At 42.8% G+C, this 24,154-nt stretch overlaps 1 protein-coding gene across 5 annotated transcripts in view; it reads left to right on the forward strand.

Annotated features, from left to right (window-relative positions):
- Window positions 1-10,491, forward strand: part of mtus1b (microtubule associated tumor suppressor 1b) — a 145,047-nt gene extending 134,556 nt beyond the window's left edge. For all 5 annotated transcript variants that reach the window (XM_055635329.1, XM_055635334.1, XM_055635341.1 and 2 more), the window contains exons 13-15: window positions 2,658-2,777; window positions 5,888-5,985; window positions 7,448-10,491. In XM_055635329.1, coding sequence (XP_055491304.1) covers window positions 2,658-2,777; window positions 5,888-5,985; window positions 7,448-7,664 — 435 coding nt within the window. In that variant the 3' untranslated portion in view covers window positions 7,665-10,491. The remainder of the gene's footprint in view (window positions 1-2,657; window positions 2,778-5,887; window positions 5,986-7,447) is intronic.
- Window positions 10,492-24,154: the final 13,663 nt, after the last annotated feature.

The following is a 24,154-nucleotide window of genomic DNA, read 5'->3' on the forward strand; positions in this document are numbered from 1 at the left end:
CAAGTTTGTGATTAATACAGGCAAAGCAAAGTGCAATGGACAGCTGAATAGGAGAGCTGATGGTGTTTTGGGTGAAGTCTGAGCAGTAATATTGTTGACAAACAGTTAATTGAGGTTGAAACTAGATCCTTTGGATTCTAAATGTGATTTGTTCCAAGTGTTTGTGGTAGCAGTGATATCACTGATTATAGAATGGGTCTTGCATGGATCAAGAATGGGAAGGCAAAAACTCTGCTTTCCTAATTGTATGAAAAAATGTAGCTCGTACAACGCTAATGAGTCGTTTGGCAATAATGCCCGTCAAGAGGTGATGTGGCAGTGAGACTGTGAATTGTGGGTCCAAATTGTGACCAGCTGGGTGTAAACCTCATGATAAATGGTGATAATATTTGTAAACAACTCTATGATAGATTACTAAAAGATGCATTGGTACAGCACAGGAACAGACAATTTGGTCCCCAATGCCCTTGCCAAACATGATGTGAAGTTAAAATAATAATCTCTGCCTGCATATGATCCACATCCCTCCATTTCCTGGAAATCCATATGCCTCTAGAGTATCTGCCTCCACACCTGGCAGTGCTTTCCACTGCCACTCTGTATTTAAACAAAAAAAACTTGCTGTACATATCTCCTTTTTAAATTTTGGTCCTCACTGTAAAGCTATGTCCTTTAGTCTTTCCTCAGCCTCCGATGCTCCAGAGAAAACAATTCAAGTTTGTCCAATCCCTTTAAACCTAAGATAGACACAAAGTGCTGGAGTAACTCAGCAGGTGAGGCAGAATCTTTGGAGAAAAAGGATGGGTGACGTTTAGGGTTGGGACCCTAAGAGGGGTACTGACTCAAAACATCACCAATCTCTTTATCTCCTAGTTACTTCTGCACTTTGTCGATCTTTGGTATATATCAGCACCTGTAGTTTTTTTCTGCATTCTTTATAGCTAATATCCTTTAATCCAGCCAATGTTCTGCAAACCTCTTCTGCACCCTCTCCAAATTCTCCTCATCCTTCCTGTAATGGGGTAATCAGAACTGCATATGTTACTCCAAATGTGGCTTAACCACTGTCCAATAAAGCTGCAACATGACTTCCCGACTCTTGTACTCTAACTCGACCGATTATGGCAGGCGCACCATGTGCCATCATTATCGTTCTATACTCATGTGTTGCCACTTTCACAGAGCTATGAACTTTGACCCCAAGATCCCTCTGTACATCAATGCTGTTAAGGGTCTTGCCATTACTCCCCTTGCATCAAACCTCCCAAAGTGCAGCACCTCAAACCTTTTTAAAATTCACTTTGCTATCGCATGTAATTTTCAGTGTAGGACATTTTTGATGAAATGTTGATTCCTATTTGAGATTTGGACATGACTGGTAAGTATTGAACCATTCACTATTTCCCATTTGCCCCTGAACTGAAACAGTTGAGGCAACTTCATTGGGAGGGACAAATCCATGAAGGAAAGAAGTAGATGAAATGAAAGTTGGACCCAAATGGAAAATGGCAGCAATAGCAATGAAAATTGATAGGGGCAACAGTACATAGAAACATAGAAAATAGGTGCAAGAGTAGGCCATTCGGCCCTTCGAGCCAGCACCGTCATTCAATATGATCATAGCTGATCATCCAAAATTAGTAACCTGTTCCTGCTTTCTCCCCATATCCCTTGATTCATTCAGCCGTAAGAGGTGTATTTAACTCTCTTGAATACATCCACTGAATTTGCCTCCACTCTGGCAGAGAATTCCACAGATTCGCAACTTTCTGGGTGAAAAGGTTTTTCCTCATCTCAGTCTTAAATGGCCTACCCCTTATTCTTAAACTGTGACCCCTCGTTCTGGTCTCCCTCAACATCGGGAACATTTTTCCTGCATCTAGCCTGTCCAGCCCCTTAAGAATTTTATGTTTCTATAAGATCCCCCCCCCTCATCCTTCTAAATTCCAGTGCCTGCACAATCATTTATATATCAGAAACATTTGAGGAAGAGAAATAAACCATTATTTTGTTTTGCAAAGATGTGTGGTGTGGGTCCAAGGCAGTTTCCATAGTAATATCTCTGGATTTGAGTTGACTAGCAAATTTGTGCTGGAGGAGGGGAGTAGGTTGGACCTCTGTTCGAAACCACCCTGGTGAGATGGGGTAGCAAAAGAATTGTGTATCCATGGTTACAGTGAGCAGAACAGAAACTCTATAAACGGCAGAGGATGTCAGATATGTCAAGTATGCAAGTGGAAAGGAACTGAGCCAGAGTAGGAGCAAGAAATTGATTTGATGGGGCAAGAGCAGGCTGAAACAATCATTGAATAGGTCGTAGAGTGCAAGAGTCCTGCGGTAGTGTGCAAGAGTCCTGCAGGTGGGAAAGATGAAGAAAACTGGAGATGGGATACATGGTCTGCATTCTGTGGGGATGTGAGAGATTCCTGGCCATAGAAGTCGGCTCAGAAATGGTGGTAAAGGTAAACAATGTTGGACTCAGAATTCATTAAATTGAGGAGGGAGATAAAGCGGAGTTCTGACTCACTAGTTGGAGACTAATTTCTTCACTGCATTAAAAACCATCCAAGATAACTGCAACATTACCAAGTTCGATCAATGTTCACTTAACCAACCGTGTAATTGGAAACCCACTGGTTTAAAACTTTTATTTGTAGAAAGTTGACCCTGTGGGTCTGTTTTTGGAGCAAGAATTGGAAAGTTTGAAGGCGGTGCTCGAAATAAAGAATGAGAAAATACACAATCAAGAGAAAAGGCTGATGCAGATGGAAAAATTGGTAAGTCCACTTAAGAAGCTCAAGGTTCAAGGTTTCTAGGTCAGTTTATTGTCACATGTACCAATTAAATTTGAGTTACCATACAGCCATACCAAGTGAAAAGCAACAAGACACACAACCACTTAAAAGTTAACATAAACATCCACCACAGTGGATTCCACATTCCTCACTGTGATGGAAGGCAATAACGTTCAGCTTCTTCCTCAAACCACCCGCAGTCGGAGCGGTCAAAGCCCTCGCAGCCGATGATCGAAACACCCGATGATCGGGGCGGTTGAAACATTTTCCGTGCATGGAGCTCCCAAGTCGGCCTCTTCTTACCAGAGGCAGCGGGCTTCACGATGTTAAAGTCCTCAGGCCCAGCGGTTGGAGCTTCGATCCCCAGCAAAGGGATCGCAAGCTCCGCGATGTTAAAATCCTGCAAACTTCTGCGGCTTGGAACGCCCGTTGGTCTCCAGGGAAGGCAGCAGTGGTGATACAGTACGGAAAAAAATCGCATCTTTGTTGAGGTAAAAAAAAAATTCTTTACGGTTTCCCCCAGCTCCCCCGCATAAAACAAACAAAGGAATACAAACATACTTTTTAACACATATTAAAAATAACAAAAAGAAGAAAGGACAGACAGACTGTTGGCGAGGCAGCCACTGCTGATGGCACCACTTGGTAGCTTAAATCTATCACAGGATTGTCTAGAATTTGGAATAAGTTCATTCTCTCTTTTGGTTATGTTGAGTTGAATAGGTATGGCAGCTCATCTGCAGTGAGGGTTTTGATATTTCCAGTTTACTTTAATCACTCTATCTTTTCCTGTCTTTGTAAATATTAATTTGTATCCCTCAACAGGTTCCTAAGTGAATCTTTAATGCACTCAAATAGCTTGGTCGTATGGATTCAGAAGTTGCTTACTGATCAGACAGAGTGGATGTGGGGAAGGCATTATTCAGGCTGAGTAGAGTTCAGCAGGAATCTGTGCGGGGACTTCTGCTGTTTGTGATATAAATGATTTGGACCCGCACGTAGACGGGTTGGTTAGTGTGCTTGCAGTTGACACCACGATTGTTGGAGTCACGGAATGTGAGGACGACTGTCAGAGTATACAGTGGGATAAAGATCAGATATAGAAGTGCATGGAGTGATAGATGGAGTTTAATCCGAGCAAGTGTGAGGTGTTGCACTTTGGGTGGTTAAATGTAAGGGGAAAGATACAATTAATGGCATGAGGCTTAACAGCATAGATGTACAGAGGGATCTTAGAGTCCAAGTCCATAACTTGCTGATGTGACAACAAGTATATTGAGCAGTAAAGTAGGCATATGGTATACTTGCTTCCATAGGTAGGGGCATAAGAATCAGGAATCGGGAAGTTATGATGGATCTTTATAGGAATTGGTTAGGATTTTTGGAATATTGTGTGCAGTTTTGGTTGCCCCATTACAGGAAGTATGTGTAGGCTTGTGAAAGGCTTTGGAGGAGGGATAGCAGAATGATGCCTGGCTTATGGAGTATTAGCTATAGAGAGAGTTTGGACAAACTCATCACCCTGAGCACCGGCACACCACAGGGCTGTGTACTGAGCCCCATGCTCTACTCCCTGTTCACACACGACTGTGTTCCTGCATTCGACACCAACACCATCGTCAAGTTTGCAGACGACACAACTGTGATCAGGCTGATCACCAACGGTGATGAAACAAACTACAGAGCAGAGGTCCAGAATCTGGCGGACTGGTGCTCACATAACAACTTGTCCCTAGGCACCTCCAAGACCATGGAGCTGATTATCGACTTCAGGAGGACACATAATGGGGAATACACCCCAATCTCCATCTACGGGGACAGTGTGGAGAGAGTGTCCAGCTTTAGGTTTCTGGGCACACACATCTCAGAGGACCTCACATGGTCCACCAACACCGCTGCGCTGGTCAAGAAGGCACAGCAACGACTGTTCTTCCTGAGAACATTGAAAAAGACTGGTCTGCCCCAACAGCTGCTGACAACCTTCTACCGCTGCACCACAGAGAGCATATTAACATATGGCATCTCTGTGTCGTATCTCAGCTGCACGGAGGCGGAGAGGAGAGCTCTTCAGCGCGTCGTACGCAGAGCGCTGAAGATTAGTGGGACACCGCTACCAGCCTTGGAGGGCATCTACTATACACGGTGCCTCAGGAAGGCCGTCAGCATCCATAAAGACTCCTCACACTCTTGTAATGGACTGTTCAAACTACTTCCCTCCGGCAGACGTTACAAGGCCTTCTACGCCCGCACCTCCAGACTCAGGAACAGCTTCATCCCCAGAGCTATAGCTGCTCTGAACCGGCCCTGCTGATTGCCAGACACCCCCATGAACTGTCTCCCTCGGATGGTCACGTCGCACATCGACCCGGCACAGACACATTTGCACTTTAGACTGTTTTACTGTTCTTTTTATAAATCGTATTTCTCGGGGTATCTGAATCTAAATTTTATTAGTTGTTTAAGTTATGACATCGGATGGAAGCTGCATACCACATCTCGTTGCACATATGTGTAATGACAATAAAATGTATTATTATTATTATTGTTTTCTCTGGAACGCAAGAGATTACAGGGAGAAGTATATAAAATTGAGAAGTATAGATTGGGTCGAAGGTCAGAACCTTTTCCCCACGATGGACAAATACTAGTGGGCACAGCTTTAAGTTGAGAGGGGCAAAGTTTAAAGGAGATGGGCAAGGAAGTTTTTGGAGTGGTGATTGCTTGAAACTTGCTGCCACGGGTGGTAGTTGAGGCAGATACAATAGTAGCATTTTTGAGACTTGGGTAAGCTTATGGATATACAGGGGTTGGTGCGAATTGGATCATGCACAAACAAGATGGTCTTGGTTTAGTGTGCGGCACAAACGTGGGCTGAAGGGCCTGGTCTTGTGCTGTACTATTCGTGTTTTTTTACTGGATAGCCTGGATCTCGCCACACGTCTCTGTGTTGGTCGTGTAGGATTGTCAGCCCAACGTGACTGGTTTAATCCAAGAGACATTCAAGTCTCTCTCGGAGGTCACTTGGGGATGGGCATAAGTGGAGAACTAACTCCAATTTGAACTGACAATCTGGTTTTCTTTTTCAAAAATAGATGGAAACGCATATTGCGTTGGATGAAAAGCATAAAATTGTGCTACAAGAAAATGAAGACTTAAAAGCTCGAATGGACAAACATAAAGCTGTGTCCAAGTAAGTGACTTCACTCTTCCAGAAATGCTTTGCTGTCAATAGTGATTGTTTTTTCAATTGTAGTTACAGGTGCAACACGTTCTCCTGGGATATAGGTTGATATGCAAGATGCTATCTCCAGTATTCTTCTGGTTCTGCATCTGTATATTCATTTTCTTTGTGCTCCAGAGTCTTTTCCTCTCTTCATGTGGAGCAACTGCTGGCTTTGGTGCATGAGGAATTCAGTGGACAGTTTCAGGTTATTTTATGTTAAGAAAGAAGATTTGAAATAAATCGAGTGGAAAAATCTCTAAATGCATTACCTTTTTGCTGCCAGGTTTTTTAAAATTGAGAAGCAAAAAATGTTGTCATACACAAAATCCTTTTGGTTGAAGAATGTAATGCAACACTGTTTTTAAAAAAAAATTTGCATTCTGATTTGGACATTGTCTTCCCACTTGAATTGGCAAATAGCTGCAAATGGACAAAGTATCTGATATAAATAGACAAGCTTACTTCTACAATCAGAATTCTCAAATTAAACTTTTCAATGAGTTGGAAAGTTTGGTCTGTCTTGTATTTTGGTCAGCCAACCAGAAGACCTATCATTGACTGTCCCATGAAGTGGAACTATCTTTAAGGGCCTGTCCCACCAGCATGCGATTGCATGCGTCTAGCGCGGACAAATGTGGTCGCTTGAGGCGTACGGCCGTGCGGGGCCGGTCCCACTTCGAACCGCGGAGGCGTATGGAGTTGTGCGGTTTTAGTGAGTACAGGCCCAGTGCCGTCAAACGCTCATCTTACAAACCTCCTCTGGATCCTCTCCAGGGCCAACACATCCTTCCTCAGATATGGTGTCCAAAATTGCTCACAATACTCCAAATGTATCCTTACCAGCGCCTTTTAGAGCCTCAGCATTACATTCTGTTGTATTCTAGCCCTCTTTAAATAAATGCTACCATTGTGTTTGCCTTCTATACTACCGATTCGACTTGCAGATTTAATGTGAAAAATGACAAATGACACTAATAATGGTAGAACAGTGAATAGTATCAATAATTAACAGATCGTGGAATGCATATCCTCTAACTAACTTTATCTTTAAAGGTTGCAATTGGATTAAGCAAGTTCTTGAATATGGAGGAACTGAGTAAAATGCATTTTGTTCCAAAAATATAGATGAGGTCCTATATTTACCCAATTATATAAATTATACATTTTTAAGGCTGTTGGATTGTTAAGGACTATTTTGAGTATTACCATTGACTATTTTTAGGGTATTTTAGGGGAAAAATACAATATAAGCTATCTCAATAGTTAATCATTTTCAAATAACAATAATTGTTGAGAAATACTATTGTATACAGAGTAAGTCCTTTGTGTGCATGTACAAAACTGGACTGAAGTAAAATATGTTGCTTTAAATTGCCGTTGTGATCTTGTGGTGATCTCTTTCAGCAGTGTGTTTGTAAATTTATTGCAGGCAATTGTCAACTGAGCAGGTGGTTCTCCAAGAGTCATTGCAGAAAGAATCAAAAGTCAACAAGCGCTTATCTATGCAAAATGAAGAACTTTTATGGAAACTGCAAAATGGAGACGTTCTTAGCCCTCAGAAGTTATCACCAAGTTCTTCTTTCTCCTTTCAATCTTCTGGAAATTCAGCACCCTCATTTTTCAGCCCTGCACCCACACCAAGGTGACACATCCAAACCTTTTACATCAAAGGTTATTGGGACATTCAAGGGCTTTTGATTTTTGACCGTGACAAACAAAATTCTGTTCTATTATATGGTGTAAGATTATGAAAAGCATTTTTTAATATCTATAATTGAGTATGATCTGTATATAGAATGTTGCACAGAGCACTTAATATAAACAGCAAGAATCTTGCTTTTGCCTTTTTGCCTATTAAAATCAAACTCAGGGCATGTAGATTATTTTTAGCAAATCTGAGTGTTCCTCATTTATGTAGAACATTTGTCTGGTAAAATGGAGGAACTGCGAGATATCTAGATGAAACTAGCTTGTAGAAGTCGGAAATGCTTGTGCAGTATCTAGTCCTTGATCTCTGTTAGAAATCAGACCGATAGCTGTGTGTACAGATTTAAATTCACTTGGAAGTTAATGGCCAGAAGATATTGTGGACACTTGCTGACTTTATTTATAATGCAGAAAGATGCTCTCAATCTATCTAAGCACTTAGCAATATTAAAGGAACAATTAGTACACTAGCAATGCAAGGAGAGCACTTAAATTTTGATTCCAATATGTGGCTGCATATTACTGATTGCAATATGTGGCTGTATATTACTTTGCATCCATTCAGTTGTAATGAATTTTGAACTTTTCAGGACAGTAAGGACTTGTCTGTTCAACCATCCTACAGGGAGTTAAATCATTCCACCTTGAACTTTGAGGTGTGTTCTTAAACATGGTGTTAAAACATCTTCCATGGTTGTGAGCGCGACTATAGTTCTGAACAACCCAGAAAACAATTTTGGTCGCTATATAGCTATTTTTAATGAATTTAATCTTAAATGGCCACGTCTCTAGAAACAAGTCTTACCTGGCAGACTGCATAGGAATGTTGGTTGTGTTTATACTGTAATAAAAGTAGATCAAGTGTAGTAAAGTTGCGAAATACCAAGTCAATGGTTTGTCTTTTACACTTTAAAATTCTCTTTGGAGATGTGTAGCTTTGTGGAACTTGTCACCATTGAGGAACTGCTCTCCATTGAACATGTTGCCGGATGTATCTTGGTGATTACTTTGATCTTTTCTCTGCATTCCTTTCAATGGCGTGAATCTAGAACCCCAGGTAGATCTGCAAGAACCAGCGGTAGCGCCTAGACATTCTAGTTTTTGAGATTTGTTAGAACTGTATTGCTTAGAAGTTGATACGAGTCTGTTTACTGTTTTTTGGTGGGTTGAACATAATTCAAAACTCTGATCTGTTAAATTTGGCAACCTTCAAGTGCAAATTGATGGGACGATGATTTTAATTTGTGGTCATTACACCTCATTCTGTGTGAATGCAACACAGATAAACAGAACATTTCCAGAATCTTAGTGCAAGTCAACAATTGTCATCCTACAATTATTCTAAATGTACTGAAGCTATTTCTATTCATCGCATAATTTATTCCTCTTGAAGCTACTGCCATGAGCAGGTGATTTCCAAAGAAATCCAGATTAAACCATGACTAAGGTGGTCAAACATTATCTGTTGGCCTGGCCAAAATGTTGATGTTCTTTTGTTGCATTAAGTGAGAGGATACGTTCCTATTGTATCAATAAGTAATGAAACTAAAAACATGCAGTTTTTCAACTTCCCAATTGAAAATTGGCATTTGCTTTCAAAATGTTATTAATTTTGTCTTGATGCATGCTGATTTACAATTCACTTTCCAAATTAATCTGGGCCACGGAAAATCATGATTAGTGTTGAGTTTTATCGGCATCTACTGCAAAAAGCTCCAAATTCTCAGGCAAATCTTGGTTATTTGTTACTGATCTGTGTACTATTCACTTTATACACAGGATTAAAAGGAGGAACATCAATCACTAAATTCATTTAATCTAGAAATTGAAATGGAGGCCCAGACAATTGGATTTATTGATTGTTCTCATTTCTATGCAATTTCATTTCACTAACCAATAAATATACTGACATGGATTTGCAATATTAAAGATGTTAACTTTCTAATCAAGGCATTCAAAAATTCATAGTTTTTCAAGTAACGCACCCGATGCCTTTAATAATTTTCCTCCAGTGTTGGTACTATTAAGTTTGTTTGGTCAGTTGTAGAAAAATATATATATTTTGGAAAGGAAAAATAACATCTTCCTAGCTTCATTTTGAACTTTGAATAATCACCTCAATCAACCCTTGATGTAAACCAACTGAGATTTCAAAGGTATTTCTTGCATTTGGTATGCCAATGATTATTTGTGCATTTCATTGAAGTTAGCATTTTCACTACAGATGCTTATTTTTGAAACTCGTTTACACATGTTGGAGCGGCCTGGAGTTTCTTGTTGCACAGCAACACTAGTTACTGGATGATAAACCTGCATTATTCGCTTCTCCAAGTTTAAAAAGAGATGTTTCTTAATCAGTGATCCAATTTGTGGTGTGTAATTAGGAAACCTTCTCATGCTGATGCTTGTTAAATGATTTTGGGTACATGCAATATTTTAACCAGTAAATCCGTAGAAGCTTGTCTATTTTGTTGCAGAAAATAGCTATCTTCAGTATTTGTTATGTTTTTGCATAACATTTTTGACAAATGATGTAATGAGATCGAAGATGCATTTATAATTTATACTTACTACAAACTTGATGTCCAATGCAAAAGGGACAATGATTAGTTGAAATGCTCTAAATAAATGTCCTAACAAAGCTTGTAAACATTTTGATTTCATTTTACATGTACTTTGTGCATTGATCACTTTTAATCTTTTGCATGGTAAATGTATCCGTTGCTTCCTTGTTAAATAAAGTTATTGCTGTTTTCTCTAATCAAACATTTATATTGATTTTATATTGTATATTTGTTGATTTATTCCGTTTGCATTTGTTTCACTAATGGTTCCATAAAATATTGCAAGCATTATAATTATTTAACATGTGAACATTTTTTTCAAAGCTTCAGTCAACCATTGTGTGTGTGTGTGTACACACACACACACACACACACACACACACACACACACACACACACACACACAACGTTCCGCATGATAGGCTGCTCTGGAAGGTTAGATCAAGATTCAAGATTCAATTTAATTGTCATTTGGACCCCTTGAGGTCCAAACGCATGGGATCCAAGGAGGGATAGCTGAATAGATAGTAAATTGGTTTCATGGAAGGAAGCAGAGGGTGATGGTAGAAGGTTACTTCTCGGACTGGTGGCCTGTGACTAGTGGTGTGCCGCAGGGTTCAGTGCTGGGCCCGTTACTGTTTGTCATCTTCATCAATTATTTGGATGAGAACATACATGGCAAGATTAGAAAGTTTGCTGATGATATAAAAGTGGGTGGTTTTGCAGATAGTGAAGATGGTTGTGAAAAATTGCAGCAGGATCTTGATCAAACGGCCAGGTGGGCGAGGAATGGTTGATGGAATTTAATACAGAGAAATGTGAGGTGTTGCATTTTGGGACGTCTAACATGGGCAATACCTAAACAGTGAATGGTAGGGCTCTGGGGAGTGTTGTAGAGCAGAGGGATTTAGGAGTACAGATGCATGGCTCCTTGAAGATTGAGCCACAGGTCGACAAGGTGGTCAAAAAGTATTTTGGCATATTGGCCTTCATCAGTCAGATAATTGGGTATAGAAGTATTGGGAGGTCATGTTGCTGTTGTGTAAGACGTTGGTGAAGCCACGTTTAGAGTATTGTGTTCAGTTCTGGGTACCATGTACAGGACCCTAGTGACACCACACCTGGAGTGTTGTGTGCAGTTTTGGTCTCCAAATTTGAGGAAGGACATTCTTGCTATTGAGGGAGTGCAGCGTAGGATCACAAGGTTAATCCCCAGGATGGCGGGACTGCCATATGCTGAGAGAATGGAGTGGCTGGGCTTGTATGCTCTGGAATTTAGATGGATGAGAGGGGATCTTATTGAAACATATTATTAAGAGTTTGGACATGCTAAAGGCAGGAAACATGTTCCCTAAATTGGGGGAGTCCAGAATCAGGGCCCACAGTTTAAGAATAAGGGGTAAGCCATTTAGAAAGGAGACGAGGAAACACTTTTTTCACAGAGTTGCGAGTCTGTGGAATTCTCTGCCTCGGAGGGCAGTGGAGGCCAGTTCTCAGAATACTTTCAAGATAGAGCAAGATAGGGCTCTTAAATATGGTGGAGTCAGAGGATATGGGTAGAAGGCAGGAAAGGGGTACTGATTGTGGATGATCAGCCATGATCCCATTGAATGGTGGTGCTGGCTCCAAGGGCCGAATGGCCTACTCCTGCATCTATTGTCTATTGTTATAGGAAACATGTCAAGCTGGAACTGGTACAGAGAAGATTAACAGGGATGTTGCCAGGACTCGAGGGTCTGAGCTATAGGGAGAGGTTGAGTAGGCTGGGTTTCGATGCCTTGGAGCGCAGGAGGATGTGGGGCGATTTTATTGAGGTATAAAATCATGAAAGGAATAGATGGGGTCGATGCACAGTCTCTTGCCCAGAGTAGGTAAATCTAGGACCAGAGGACATAGGTTTAAATGTGAAGGGGAAAATAATTAATAATAATCTGAGGGGTACCTTTTTTCACACAAAGGGTGGTGGGTGTATGGAACAAGTTGCCAGAGGAGGTAATTGAGGCAGGGACTCTCCCAATGTTTAAGAAACGGTTAGACAGGTACATGGATAGGACAGGTTTGGAGGGAAATTGGACCAAACGCAGGTAGGATTAGTGTAGCTGGGACATGTTGGCTGATGTGGGCAAGTTGGGCCAAAGGGTCTGTTTCCAAGCTGTATCACTCTGTGACTAAAACAAATTGACTTGTTTTGGGGTCAATTTTTTGCGTTCTGATTCTGTTTTTACTTTAGTTTATTGTGTCACATTTATTGTAGTACAGTGAGAAGCTTTTGTGTGCTATCCGTTCGGTGAAATTACTAACTATATTACTAAAAGTCTGATCTTGACCGCTTTTGGCCCACTGTGCTGCGATTTCCGAGAGAACACCGCCACCTACGGCCATCATTTTTGGCCACCTCGCTCAGAGCGGGACCAGAGGGTTTTTCCCATCGCTGAAAAATCAGAGAGATATTAATTTTTTTTTTTTAATTGCCATTCTCTCTGCTGCCCCTGCTGGAAGGAGGGGGAGTGAAAAGGCACTGCCTGCAAATGGTTGTTTGGGGGCGTTGGGTTGAAGTGAAAAGGCACTGCCTGCAAATGGTTGTTTGTCTAAACTTGACAACTTCCTGTTTGCACTATATTGATTTTAGATAAAACGCTACCACTTACGGCTGTGGTTTTTGGCCATCTTACTCGGTTCCCCTCCGCTCATCAGGTGCAGAGAATTCTTCCCATCAATGAAAAACAAAAGTTTTATTAGTGTTTAAAAAATGTTGAGAATCTATCTCCTGTCAATCACGCCATGAAGACCACACCTTTTCCGATGGGAGGGGGAGGGATTATAAAACCCAGAAGTGTGGGTGTGGCTCAGTCTCTGCATGATGGGGGAGGGAGAGGTCACGACTTTGTCTGAGCTGTGAATCAACTGAACACACTGAATGTCTACTGAACTGTGAGTGTGGTGTTTTGTTTGGTTTTATGGTGGTTTCATCCTGCTTGAAATAGTATGAAACTGCATTTGAATGTGGTGGCCTTGCACGAAATGGTATGAAACTGCATTTGAATGTGGTGTCGTTGCACCCTGCATGAAATGGTATGAAACCACATTTGAATTTGATGGCCTTGCACCCTCCTTGAAATGGTATGAAACCACACTTGAATTTGGTGGCCTTGCACCCTGCTTGAAGTGGTTGGAAACTGCACTTGAATTTGGTGGACTTGCACCCTGCTTGAAATGGTAGGAAAATGGATTTGAATTTGGTTGCCTAGCACCCTGCTTGAAATGGAATTTCAAGGAATAGCCGTGAGTCAACTGCCAGCCCACCAGCCGTGAGTGAGCTGCCAGCACATCAGGCTTGAGGGACTAAGCTGCCACCCCAAGAAACCATGTGGCCCACAATGTTCATACTAGCCCTCTGGAGCCCAGTAGTCCCTGCAGCCAACAACACCCATACCAGCGCTCCAGAAAGCCCCCCCCTCCCCACCCCTCCTCACTCGCCACCAATATTGGAATTCGTGGAGAGGTGGAATATTGCGTCGGAGGACCAGCCCTCCCGTGTGAACATGGGACCCAACGGGTCCCACTTAGTCTAGTACATGAATAGAATCAAGCTGTCCACAGTGCACAGAGAGGATATGGGTACATTTAATGCAAGATTAAAGTCTGATTAAAGATGGTTCAAAGCTCTCCAATGAGGTTGATGGGAGGTCAGGACCCCACACTAGCTCATGAGGACTGTTCAGTTGCCTGATAACAGCTGGCAAGAAACTTCATGCATTTAGAGGTATTCATTTTCCAACTTCTGTGTCCCTTGCCTGATGAGAGAGGGAAGAGGAGTGACCAGGAAGAGACTGGTTTTAATTATGCTGGCGGCCTTGCTGAGGCAGCATGAAATGTATATGGAAAACTTGTTCCAATGAGTACATAAAGGCATGGCCGTCCGAAGGGGGGGGGGTGCGTTGGGTGCGACCGCACCTCCCCTCAGGATGCAAACTGCCCAGGCGGAATATGAGGTACTGTTTGCAATATTCCGCCTGGGCAGTTTGCATCCTGATGGCATTAACGTTGAATTCTCCCAATTTTGCTAGCCCTTGCTGTCTCCTCCTCTTCCTTAACCCTTGAGCTGTCTCCTCCCATCCCCCCGCCCTCGGGCTCCTCCTCCTCCCTTTTTCCTTCCTTCTCTCCCCCCTCCCTTCCCCCCCCCCCCCCCCCCCCCCCCATCAGTCAGTGAAGAAGGGTTTCGGCCCGAAACGTCGCCTATTTCCTTCGCTCCATAGATGCTGCTGCACCCGCTGAGTTTCTCCAGCAATTTTGTGTACCTTCTATACTCAATACTCTGACTGATGAAGGCCAAAGTACCAAAATACTTTTTGACCACCTGATATACCTGCGACATGACCTTCAAGGAACCATGCAACCATTAACCATTCCTCTGCCCACCTGGCCAATTGATCCAGATCCTGCTGCAATCTTTCACAACCATCTTGACTATCTGCAAAACCACTCACTTCTGTATCATCAGCAAACTTGCTAATCTTGCCCTGTTCTGTGACGTTTCACAGAGTGCTGGAGTAACTCAGCGGGCCAGGCTGAGTATAGAAGTTGGGAGGTCATGTTGCAGTTGCATAAAAAGTTGGTGAGGCCGCATTCAGAGTATTGTGTTCAGTTCTGGGCACCATGTTATAGGAAATATGTCATCTAACTGGAAAGGGTACAGTGAAGATTTATGAGGAAGTTGCCAGGACTAGAGAGCCAGAGCTATAGGGAGAGGTTGAGTAGGCTGGGACTATTTCATGGAGCACAGGAGGGATGATCTAATAGAGGTGTATAAAATCATGATTTGAATAGATATGGTTAAGTCTTTTGCCCAGAGTAAGTGAATCGAGGAGCAGAGGACATAAGTTTAAGGTGAAGGGCAAAAGATTTAATAGGAATCTGTGGGGTATGTTTTTCACACAAAGGGTGGTAGGTGTATGGAACAAGCTGCCAGAGGAGGTAGTTGAGGCAGGGACTATCGCAATATTTAAGAAACAGTTAGACAGATACATGGATAGGACAGGTTCGGAGGGATATAGATCAAGCGTGGGCAGGTGGGACTAGTGCAGATGGGACATGCTGGGCCGAAGGGCCTGTTTCCACACTGTATCACTCTATGACTCTATCTATCTTTCCCTCTCAAACCCATTCTCCTGCCTTCTCCCCATTACCTCTGACACACGTATCAATCAAGAATCTATCAATCTCCTCCTGAAAAATGTCCATTGACTTGACCTCCACAGCTGTCTGTGGCAATGAATTCCACAGTTCACCACCCTCTGACTTAAGAAATTCCTGCTCATCCCCTTCCTAAAGGAATGTCTTTTAATTCTGAGGCTGTGGCCACTGGTCCTAGACTCTCCCACTAGTGGAAACATCCTCTCCAAATCCACTACCTTCAAGTTTTTACCATGCTGGGACGGCAACAGCTTCACACTGTGTCCCAAAGCTTGTGTCCTGTCCTGCATCTCCCAAGGCAGCAGAGACGTTATAGGAGAGGGCAAGCACCGTAACAAAGTAGCTCACAATGGTTTGGGTAACATTCAGGACTGTCTATGCATGTCACATCATGAATATTACTGAAGAACGGTCTTGACCCAAAATATAATCTATACCTTTTCTCCAGAGATGCTGCCTGACTCACTGAGTTACTCCAGCACTCAGTGACATGTCACCTATCCATGTTCTCCACAGATGCTGCTTGACTCGCTGAGTTACTCCAGCACTCTGTGAAATGTCGCCTATTCATATTCTCCGCAGATGCTGCCTGACCCACTGAGTTACTCCAGCACTTTGTGACTATTTTCCCTTCACCCATCTGCCCAAGCCCACTCTCCCCCTCCTTTCCTATATTCCTTTCCACCCATAAACCTCTCTCTGCCTTTACATTTCACTCCTCTTTCAAATCTGCTCGACTTATCTACATGCATTTTTCTTCTTCGCTTTTTAGTCATAGAATGATGCAGTGTGGAAACAGGCCCTTCAGCCCAACTTGCCCACACGGACCGACATGTCCCATCTAAACTAGTCCCACTCGCATGCGTCTGGCCCATATCGATCTAAATCTGTCCTATCCATGTACGTGTCCAAATGTCTCTTAAACAGGAGGATAGTCCCAGCCTTAACTACCTCCTCTAGCAGCTCGTTACATACACCCAGCACCCTTTGTGTGAAAAAGCTACCTCTCAGGTTCCTGTTAATTTCTGAAATATTGGTCATAAATTTGGCGCGAAAATGCTCCAAAATAAGGCTCGGAATGTATCAGAGAGAATCTAAAACCCCTGAGCTTCCAGGGCCCTTAAGCGGGGCTTCGCGCACGTGATGTGTGCAGCGCGCACATTATTTCACATTAAGTTTTTTGTAATCCTGTCATGCCACCCCCCTTTTTGAAAACAGGTTACAGGTTTAGAGGTTTCCTTTATTGTCATTCAGACCGAAGTCTGAATGAAATTTCGTGCCTGCAGTCATACATACATACAATACAATTTAAAAAACCCAACAATAAACACATATTAACATCCACCACAGTGAGTCCACCCAGCATCTCCTCACTGTGATGGAGGCAAAAGTCTTAGGTCTGCAGTCTCTTCCCTCCTCTTCTCCCCCTGCGCTGAGGCGATACCCCACCGGGTGATGTTAAAACAGTCCCGCGGCTCAATCACCTCGGCCCGGGGTGGTCGAAGCTGCCGTCCACCAGTCCTGCTGACGCAGCCGCTGGCTCGCGGCCGAACCCCGGACTCAGGTCACCGCCGCCAGAACGCCGTCCCAGCCACCGGACCACCGGGAAAGCTTCGGACGTAAAGGTGAGGTGGACTAGCTTTAATTGGATCAGCAATTATTACCCAGGGTGTAAATGGGTCCAGTATTGGGTCAACAGTTGGATCCCCGATCAAGCCGACAGTTGATGTTGCGTTACCCTCGCCACATGGCTGTTTGTAACCACAAAAAGACAGGCAAATAGACATGGACTGGGATTTCTCAGACTATTGGTTTTCACCCTTGATCTGCTTTCGGGTAAACTGCTAGAATTTTTTTACAGGAGACTCTTTCAGCGTGTGACTTGCGGTGAGACTTGTCCATGATTGTGCAGGTGGCCTTGTTGAATCAGTGCTATTGTTGATCGGGTGGAAGTACATTTAGCCGTATAAATAGCCTGATCAAAGTCTTGTACCCTGTATTGCTGAAACAACACGTCTACATGATTCGTGTATATCTGATCCTCAATCTATTTGCTATGACATTTTCTTACAAAAACTCTGGGGCTTCTTCTGCCTGAAGGTGATCCTTCTACAATGGAAACTGCCCAGTTCTTTCATTTTAATGAACATTTGACAGGAAATCCAATGGGCTGACTCCACACTGTACCCGAAGAGCAAAAATAACTTTTCAAGTGGCTTAAAAGGATATTAATCATTTTTGGAATGGGATATCATCCATGGATGTTTAACACTCCAAATCCATCCAATGATTTAAATTAAGTATCTGGATTTTCTTTGTTCTGGAACTTCTATCTGCAAGTTCTATTGAATATTAACTGTGGATTGATGTAATTTCCCTTCCTCAATTATGTTCAAATCCTGTTTTATGTACAAAATCATAGGCACAGTTGTTTAGATAGGAATAAGAAAACATACAATGCCTTGGACAAATGGAAAGTTTATGTATCCCAAACAATGTACTGACATTCATGGACACGCACAGGGATGGGAGATCACGTGAAGAGTTGAGGAACGTGCATTATTGGGAAGCAACAATTACAACAAAACTAATGAAAGAATGATGCAGGAATATAAAGCAAATAATTGTGTTTGGAGATATACCCTAAGGTGAATTGTATGTTTCCTTTTGGACAGCAATACTCTGAATTACTCGAAGGAATCCATCAAAGTCGCTGCCTCAAAGGCAGCCAGCATCATCAGAGACCCACATCACCCTGGCCACACACTCATTTCACCATTGTCATCGGGAAGAAGGTACAGGAGCCTGAAAACTGTAATGTCCAGGTTCAGGAACAGCTTCTTCCATACAGCCATCAGGCTATTAAACACTACAACAAATAAGCTCTGAACTGCAACAGACCTATTATTATTATTATTATTATTGCACTATATTTGTTATTTATTGAGTATGCGTGCCGTATACACACACTGAACTTTTTTTCTTTTCCCGTTATGTACTATGTTTACATATTCTGTTGTGCTGCAGCAAGTGAGAACTTCATTGTCCTATCTAGGACACATGACAATAAAACACTCTTGAATTAACCTATAAAACAAAGATGCACAAAATGCTGGAGTAACTTTGATGAACAGGTGACGTTTTGGGTCGAGAGGCTTCAGATAGTCGGAAGAAGGGTCTTGACCAGAAACGTCACCCATTCCTTCTCTCCAGAGATGCTGCCTGTCCTGCCGAGTTACTCCAGCATTTTGTCTATCTTCGGTGTAAACCAGCATCTGCAGTCCCTTCCTATATGATACTTTAACTAAATTCTGCTCTGAAATATTTAATTCTCTGCAAAGACCCAGTGCAGAGGTGGTGTTTCAGATAGTATGTTATTTTATTTTGCAAACCTATTTGCTTGAGTAACGTTATAATTGTTGCATGTTGATAAATCACTACTTTAATTGGATCTCAGACCCATTAAGTTAAAATCCCACATCTGTGAACTCTGTATATTTTTTGGGATGCTTAATCATTCCATTTACCTAAAGTTGTGTACATTGGTGCTCCTTATTGTTATCTACCTAATTTACTTTCTAAAAACATTATCTTTCCCAAACTATATGCCTACGAACTAATCAAGGAGAAACTTGGATTTTCTGCAGACTTGATTAAAACATCTCTTGCCATCTATGTTCTAATCTCTCCTTCCTAAATAATTGAGCATGGCACTCTTCAAATGGTTTATACTCCTATTACTTTGATTAAGAATGATGGCCTTGTTCATACTGATCCAACTCTATGTTGGGCTATTGCACAGTGAAGCACTTGTTTACTTTTTCTTTTGTTTTTCTCCAACCTTTCCCAGATGTTTGTCATCATAAATCCTCATGAGAGGGAGCAGCTGTTCATTTGCAATCATTGATAAGCCAACTGAGCAAAATGGGTGTGTAGGAAGGAACTGCAGACACTTGATAAAACCAAAGATGCAAAATGCTGGAGTAACTCAGTGAGACAGGCAGCAACTCTGGATAGAAGGAATGGGTAACTTCTGACTAAAGGGTCCCGACCCGAAAAGTCACCCATTCCTTCTATCCAGAGATGCTGCCTGTCCCACTGAGTTACTCCAGCATTTTGTGTCTATCTAGATCAAGATGGGCTTGGCTACTAGCTAAGTTTGGTTCTAATTTAATGTGGTTAAGTTGCGTCTTGCATGCCTTTCTGCATTCTTTTCCAATACTCTAAGGTTACTTTTTACGTCCTTCTGTAATTGTAAAATTAACCTTCTCAGTTCTAACCCTCAGTCACTTCTATTACATTTTGGCCCTTTCCTTCATAGTTCCTCAGGAATTCCAATGAAATGTTATGGATGGGTTTTTTTTTTAATAAACCAAGAAACTGCTCATTTAACATTTGTGTCCCAACACATCAAAACTGTGTCCAAAGGATATAAAAACGTAACAAACTCAAAAGAAAATAATTCAGTTTACTAATTTTGACTATTTGAAATAGACCAGTGACCAAAGCTCCAGTCATTACCAAAAATTTATTTCTATAAGATTTGAGGCAAATCGATATTTTCATGAACATGGGAAAGAAATAAAATTTGCATTTCATAAGATGAACAGAAATATTTGTAAATGAGGAAGATTTTGATGCGAACTAAATGCTGAATAAGTAGAGTTTAGTTGGGCTGGAACTTAAGAGAATTAAGATTTTTTAAACGCAAATATTTGTGGTAGCCAAGGAACCAATTTAGTTAGAACTGAGGCCAAACAGCTGATTATAGACGGCCAATGAGGCTTGGTGTAGACTAGCCTTGCTGTGCCACAAACTCTGTGGCTCTGAAATACTTGGAGTACAGATAACAGGTTGGTTTAATAGATTATTACTTGTCACTAATTCACCCCAGGGCTTGACGTAATCTTGCCCTTGTTGCAAGTACAGACAACTTCATTATCTGACATGTTGAAAATAGAACTTACCGCTGGAATCGGTGAACATGCTGAAAGGACTGAAGCAGCTGGAGTTTGGGTTTTGTATTCTGCCGAGCAATTCCTTATGTTCTCAAGCTGAAATATTTGGTCTTTTAGAACCATAACCATCTTTGTGCTGGTTTGAGTCCAAACCGATAAGAGATTTTCCTCTGTTCCTAACACTTGAATACTATTTAGGAACTTGGATGTTTCCTCATGGTCAAGGACAAAGGACAAAGGACATTTATTGTCACGTACACCAAATGGTGTAGTAACATTTGTCTTGCCATGCAGCACATAGATAAAGATTAGACATAACATTAAAGAGATTTAACAATAAACATAAAAACATCCCCCCACAATGGTTCCCACTGTGAGGGAAGGCACAATGTCCAGTTCCCATCCCCACTTCACCCATAGTCGGGTCTATTGAGGCCTCCGCAGTCGCCTCTATGGAGTCCCGATGTTCCAGGCCGTTCTCGCCAGGTGATGTAGCTCCGGCGTCGGGAGAATCCTCACAGCGTCTTGGGACACCTGGAACAGCCGCTTCCGTACTGGAGGCCGCGGCTTCCGAAGCCAACAAGACCGCGCCAGATGGAGCTCCACAACTGGCGATCTCGACGAGAGATCCCAGGCTCCGCGATGTTTAAGTCCAGCGCCACCGCCCGCAGCTGGCCGCTCCACAGTCCCGCAGCTCCACGATGTTTTTCTCGGCGGTCTTCAGCTCACCGGAGCTCCAGCGCGGCGACCCGGGCAAGGCATCGCCCGCTCCGCGATAGCGTTCCAGCGCTGTGCCGCCGCTGAAGCCAAGGTACTGGGCGGTCCCCGACAGGAAACGCCGCTCCAGGCTCGCTGGTAGGCAGCGAGGACGGGTCGAAACTGCAGCCCGGAGAAAAGCTGCCTCTCCGACCAGGTAGGAGACCCTAAAAAGCAGTTTCCCCCTCCCCCCCCCCCCCCCACATAAAAAGGCTAGCACTAAAAACTAAACACTCAACTAACTAAAAATAAGAAAACAGATGTAAAACAGACAGTTGCAGGCTGGGCAGCCATAGCCCACAGGATGGCGCCCCCCACACGCCTTGTATTGGGAGTTTTGCTTGTTTACATTGAAACTATATGTCAGAAGTTACGTGGTTCTTGCAGTGCCTACATAGACTGCTTTAACAGGCCATTGGTGTACATTCTATGATGTCACTTATTATTACCTCAAATTGACTGTTGGGTTATTGACCAAATTGGTGGTGTCTTGTGGTCAAGATAAACGTAGTCAATGTTCTCTACTGGTCGGGTGCTAGCCTGATGGGGAAACAGTTAGAAACTGAGAATTCTCCCTGATATATTTTCCCTGAGCCATTTTATCTTGCCTCTTTTAACATTATTGCAACTCTAGTCTCAAGCCAACACAATAGTTACAGATAGCAGCTAAGCGTATAGGTTTCAAATGGTTGCTTAAGATAATGGTTACAAATCAGGTTGTAACTGCATTTTGTTGTCTCTGTACTGTACACGGACAATGACAATTACAGTTGAATCTGAGGTGGATTATTTATCATCGCACCTTGGTAAAAAGGGTAAATAACTGCTGGCTTTGGGAATTACACATATCTGGAGATTAAATTTAACATTTTCTATGCCATAATGCACACCTCTGCTTTACCCAATTCCCAGTAAGGTTTCCATATCTTAATACGAGTCCAGAACCAGGGGCCACAGTCTTAGAATAAAGGGGAGGCCATTTAAGACTGAGGTGAGAAAAAACTCAGAAAGTTGTGAATTTGTGGAATTCCCTGCCACAGAGGTCAGTGGAGGTCAAATCATTGGTGGATTTAAGAGAGAGTTAGATGGAGCTCTAGGGGCTAGTGGAGTCAAGGGATATGGGGAGAAGGCAGGCATGGGTTATTGATTGGGGATGATCAGCCATGATCCCAATGAATGGCGGTGCTGGCTCGAAGGGCCGAATGGCCTCCTCCTGCATCTATTTTCTATGTCTATGTTTAATCTACAGGCCCTGATAACATACCAAGCCGGGTGCTATGGGAATGTGCTGATCAGCTGGCACGTATCTTTACGGACATCTTCAACAACTCGCTGAACCAGGCTGTTGTCCCATCGTGTTTCAAGACTGCCACCATCATACCAGTGCCAAAATAATCTGCAATAAAATGTCTCAATGATTACCACCCTGTAGCACTCACTCCCATAATGATGAAGTGCTTCGAGAGGGTGGTCAGGGATCATATTACCTCCAGACTCCCCTCCACACTTGACCCGTTCCAGTTTGCTTACAGGCCAAACCACTCCACAGAGGACGCCATATCCTCCGTACTCCACCTGAGCCTGGCACATCTAGAGGAGAAGAACACACATGTGCGAATGCTGTTCGTGATCTTCAGTTCAGCATTCAATACAATCATCCCTCAGCACTTGGTAAGTAAATTGGGTTCATTGGGCCCCAGCACCCCCTTGTGTAACTGGTTACTGGCCTTCCTCACTGACAGACCCCAGTCAGTGCGGGTTGGAAACAACACCTTCAACATCATCTCTCTGAGCACCGGTTCCCCTCAGGGCTGTGTCCTGAGTCCACCGCTGTTTACCCTGATGACCCACGACTGTTGTGCCAGGTTTAGAACAAACCACATCATGAAGTACGCAGATGACACAACAGTAGTGGGCCTTATCCGTGACGACAATGAACTGGCTTACAGGGAGGAGGTGAAACAACTGGTGGACTGGTGCAACACGAACAATCTGATCCTGAATGTTGACAAAACAAAGGAGATCATCGTTGACTTCAGGATAAACCGGCACAGTCACACACCACTACACATTAATGACATCGATGTGGAGTTGGTCAGTAGCACTAAGTTCCTGGGGGTGCAGATCACGAACAGTCTGACCTGGTCAAAAACATCGCATCACTAGTTAAGAGAGCCCAGCAGCGTTTGCACTTTCTGCGCCGGATGAGAAGAGCTCACCTCCCCCATGCCATCCTCACCACTTTCTACAGGGGCACCATAGAGAGCATTTTGACCAGCTGCATCTCTGTCTGGTTTGGGGACTGCAAAGCCTCCGACTGGAAGTCCGTGCAGAGAGTGGTGAGGGCGGCTGAAAAAATCATCGTGACTTCTCTTCCTTCAATCCGGGACATTGCGTGCAAACGTTGCTTGTCCAAGGCCAACAGCATTATAAAAGACCCCACACATCTCCATCATGGACTGTTCACTCTGCTGCCCTCGGGCAAAAGGTATCGCAGTATAAGGAGCAGAACGGCCAGGTTTTGCAAACAGCTTCTTCCCCCGAGCCATCAGACTCTTGAATTCCGTGTAATGGGCAGCACTATTATTTATTTTATCCATTTTGTCTTTATATCCATTTTATCCTTCTGTTTAATTGTGTTGCACGGGGAGCCAAATGCAATGGAATTTTGTTTAGAATTGCATATATCGATGTATTTCTAAATGACAATAACGTTTTGATTGATTGATTGAATCTGATATCATAATTTTCTTGTTTGCTTTTCCAAGATAAAATGCATTATGCTAATCATTGAAGTAAACTAAAAATAGCTGCTTCACATAAGTGATAGAGGCAAGTGTTCTATCACCTTCAATACAACAGTAGCTCCAAATTGGCTCTTCATTAGAGCTGAAAATCTAACACTAAACATAGAAACATAGAAATTAGGTGCAGGAGTAGGCCATTCGGCCCTTCGAG

Source organism: Leucoraja erinacea, chromosome 1 (genome assembly GCF_028641065.1).
Source record: "Leucoraja erinacea ecotype New England chromosome 1, Leri_hhj_1, whole genome shotgun sequence".
In the NCBI taxonomy this organism is placed as follows: Eukaryota; Metazoa; Chordata; class Chondrichthyes; order Rajiformes; family Rajidae; genus Leucoraja; species Leucoraja erinaceus.